General features: G+C 61.1%; 1 protein-coding gene across 1 annotated transcript; it reads right to left on the bottom strand.

The window, feature by feature from the left end:
• Positions 1-2,543: 2,543 nt before the first annotated feature.
• ADRA1D (adrenoceptor alpha 1D) lies at positions 2,544-3,674 on the bottom strand. Its single transcript, XM_044659267.1, has one exon. The coding sequence runs from the start codon at positions 3,672-3,674 to the stop codon at positions 2,544-2,546; it is 1,131 nt and encodes a 376-aa protein (XP_044515202.1).
• Between the last annotated feature and the right edge of the window lie 228 nt (positions 3,675-3,902).

Raw genomic sequence — 3,902 nt, 5'->3', positions numbered from 1 at the left:
TGCACATAGGCCCACACGCACGAACTGAATCAGGTTGTTGTGACACACGCACATACACATGCACATACGACACACACTACATATATGTACACACATGCATGCATGTATATACACATACAGTGCAAGAGGCACCTCCTCCATTAATTTACTGTATATGTGTGCACACACGTGTATATGTATTTACACAATGCACTTCATTAATTTGCTGTATCTGTGTACACACATGTGCACACATGTGCCGGCACACATGTACCTCATGGATTCCTTTATTACAGGGATGCACAGCATACACACGCATGTTCTTCCCACGTTCACCAGTCACATTCTTATCACCAGCAGAGCCTCCCCAAGGAAGGGGCCGCCCCCGCCCTGCCCCGACACTCCCAGAACCAGAATCGATGTTAGTACATGATGCGGGCAGGACGGGAACACAAGCCTAGCTCCGGGGAAGGGCTGAAGGCTTCCTGGGGGAGGCGGCGTCCGACTGAAGCCTTAAGGACTGGCAGGAATGCCAACCCCCGAGGCGGCCAGTAAAGCCAGAAAGCCCCACCTTCTCGCTAAGGGGCTCCAGCCGAGGAGGCAGTGCGTGGCGGGGGGCCAAGCCCACCCTCACCCCCTTCAGACTGGCGGAGGTGGTCTGGGACCCTGAGCCGGGGCCTTGCTGGGGCTTTAAGCGGGCCCGGGGGAGGAAGGGGCCAGAGCCTGGCTAACGTGCCCGCTACGGGCCTGGCACTGCCACCCGCCTCACAGCTATCTGTTTGAGGCGGGGTTGTCGCCCCTATTTTAGAGCTGAGGAAACTGAGGCAGATGGGAGCTCCATGCTACAGACCACAGGGGGACCGAGCCAGGGTCTGAAGTGAGGCTTGAACCCGAGCCTTCCTTACGTGGAGGCCGGCTCTCTGGGCACGCTCTAGCCACTGCTCCCTTACTCCAGGGCCGGCATCACGCGTGCAGCCTGGGAATGTGCAGGCACAAAGGAAGGGGGGCCCGTCCTCAGGGGGTTGGCGTCCTCGAGGGGACCAACTTAAACCTGGAAGAGAGGCGACGGTCGTCTAGTGCATTCCCACCAATCGACAGCCTTAAGGAACAAGGGACTATGGGTACCCAGGCAGGATTTGAACTCGGGTCCTCTGACGGCACACCCAGTTCTCTGCCATTCTGCAAGTTGGGGGACCTCAGAGGCGTCATCTACCTTCTCTGGATCGGAGTTTTAATCGGTTCTAAAATGAGAGCCTGAGTTGGTTGACTTCTGCTCCATGCCATGGACTTCCCATGAGCACCTCGCTGTCTCCCCATGCACAGGCACGCGTGTCCTTACTGAACGGTGCACATGCCTGTGCAGAGATGACAAATGGGGACACCTATGGGTATGCACCAGGCATCCCCACGGGCACCTTCGGGTGTCCTCACTGCCAAAGAGAGAGCCGTCCACACCTTCCTCCCCAGGCTGGGCTGTGGGGCTGGAAGCTCCCCACAGAGCCAGCCTGTCCCAGGGCAGCCCCCCGGCTCCTGCCATGTTGTGGGGCACAAGGCACGACTCTGGGCTGCGGGAGCCTGCGGCTGGGTCACACTGTACTGAACAGAGAGTTCTCCCCACTGAGGCTCCTGGGGTGACTGCATGAACAGACAGCAGCACTGGCTTCTCTGCAGGGAACACTGTGTGCCTGCGTGTGCCTGTGTGTGTGCCTGGAGGGGGGGGGCGGAGGAGTGCTGCTGGGGGAAGGGGGACCTGGCCCCTCTCGAGGGAGGGGAGCTTCCCTGGGCACTGCCAGGCTCCTTTAAGAATGACCAAGGGGGCTGGAGAAACGGAAGAATGAAAAACCAGCTGAGCTGGCAGGGAGCTGAGAGAGCACCTGGCCAGGCTCCTCATTTTACAGGGGGAGGAAACTGAGGCAGGCCAGAAGCAGGCAGGGTCTTGCCCAAGGTCACACAGCCAAGCAAGAGCTGAGCTTGTCCTAGGACCCTTCTCTGATGCCATTCTAAAGGATCCTTCTTTGGCAATCAGGAGAAATGCTCCATGCCCGTGTTTGTTGCTTCCCATCATGCATCCCCACATGGCCATGGGATTTCCATCTAGGCACATGGTACCTAAATGGCCACAGAACTCTCTCATTCCCATTGGCTTGAGGAATGGGCAAAATCATGTTTAGAGGAGGGAAGTTTAATCATCCTTATTAGAAAAGGCAGGAAGGGAAAGCTGGGTGGAATGCTATCATGCATTCGTCCTTCCCTCCTTTAGCACCTGGGTGCCAACCCAAGTGCTCCCATTGACACACGCTAAGAGTAAACCATACATATACTTGACACACACATTCAATATACAAACCACCTGATTCCCAACCACCTCTCTCTTCAATCCTTATTTCTCCTGGTTTTCTGGGATGCCATTTCTTTTTCTTTTCACCTGCATATCCAGCTAGTGACCCCATCAACCCGAACTATTCCCGGTTGGGCTCTGGGATATTAAAGAAGCCTGGGACCTTCTGCAAAGAGGCAGCTCTTGGGAGCCAGGAAAGGAGACCGAGTAAGAGAAGACATGCACGTCACTTACCCAGGGGCAGGACGAAGAAGAAGGGGAACCAGCAAAGGACAAAGACTCCCACCACGATGGCCAGCGTCTTGGCTGCCTTCTTCTCCCGGGAGAACTTGAGCAGGCGGACGGACAGGGAGCTGCGGAAGTTGTGGCCCTTGGCCACTCGGGAGTCCTCGGGCCCAGAGTTTCGGCAGTGGATGCGGAGGACAATGTCCGTGGACTTGCTCCGCTCCCTCTTGACACCGGCCTCCAGGCTCCGGGTGGTTCTGCGGGCCACCACGTACACCCGGAAGTACATGACCAGGATGACGGCCATGGGCAAGTAGAAGGAGCAGACGGACGAGAAGACGGCATAGCCGGCCTCCTCCGTGATGCCACAGAAGCGGTCGTCGGGGGGCACGGGCTCCTTCCAGCCCAGCAGGGGCCCCACGGACACCACTAGGGCCACGGCCCAGAGCAGGGCCAGGATGGCGGCCGCCTTGCGTTCGGTCATGATGGCGGGGTACTTGAGCGAGTGTCTCACGCCCACGTAGCGGTCCACCGAGATGGTGCAGAGGCTGAGGATGGAAGCGGTGCAGCAGAGCACGTCCACGGCGGCCCACACATCACAGAAGGCCCTGCCGAAGGCCCAGAAGCCCAGCACCTCCATGGTGGCCGAGAAGGGCAGGACAGTGGCGCTGAGGAGCAGGTCAGCCACGGCCAGGTTGACGATGAAGTAGTTGGTGACGGTCTGCAGGTGCCGGTTGCAGGCCACGGACAGGATGACCAGCAGGTTGCCCGCGATGGCCGCAAGGATGAAGGCAGCCAGGAAGACTCCAACGCCCAGCGCCTGAGCGCTCACCACCACGCCCCCTACTGCAGCCGTGCCGTTCACGTCGCCACCGCCGCCCGGGCTGCCCGCCGGGCATGCCACCCCCGGGCCCCCAGCGAAAGAGCGATTGCCCTCGCCACCGCCCGCTCCGACCACGGCGGCGCCCCCGGCCGCGGCGGGGACACCAGCGACCACTACCGCTGAGCCGTCCGAAGCCCCGCCGCCGCCGCCGGCGCCCCCGCCGGCCCCGCCGCCAGCCCCTCCGCCCCCCGGGCCGCTGTCTGGGCTGCCCCCGTCGAAGCCCACTTGGAGCAGGGCCGGGAAGGGCATCCTAGAGGGCTGCCGTCGGGGCTCCGAGCCGAGGGAACGCAGGGCTGTGCGGCTGAGCGGAGCCGGGCATGGCCCTCCCGCGGCAGCGGCTGCCCTTCTCCGCTGCCGCTACGGCCGCTGCTGCTGCTGCTGCTGCTGCTGCTGCCGCCGCCGCCGCCACCACCGCTCTGCTGCCTACCCTCCTCCTCCTCCTTCTGCTCCTCTTCCTGCTCCCCCGCCGCCCCGCCT

Source organism: Gracilinanus agilis, chromosome 2, assembly GCF_016433145.1.
Source record: "Gracilinanus agilis isolate LMUSP501 chromosome 2, AgileGrace, whole genome shotgun sequence".
Classification (NCBI taxonomy): Eukaryota; Metazoa; Chordata; class Mammalia; order Didelphimorphia; family Didelphidae; genus Gracilinanus; species Gracilinanus agilis.
Note: the sequence above shows the minus strand (reverse complement) of the source record. Positions and strands in the feature narration are given on the sequence as shown.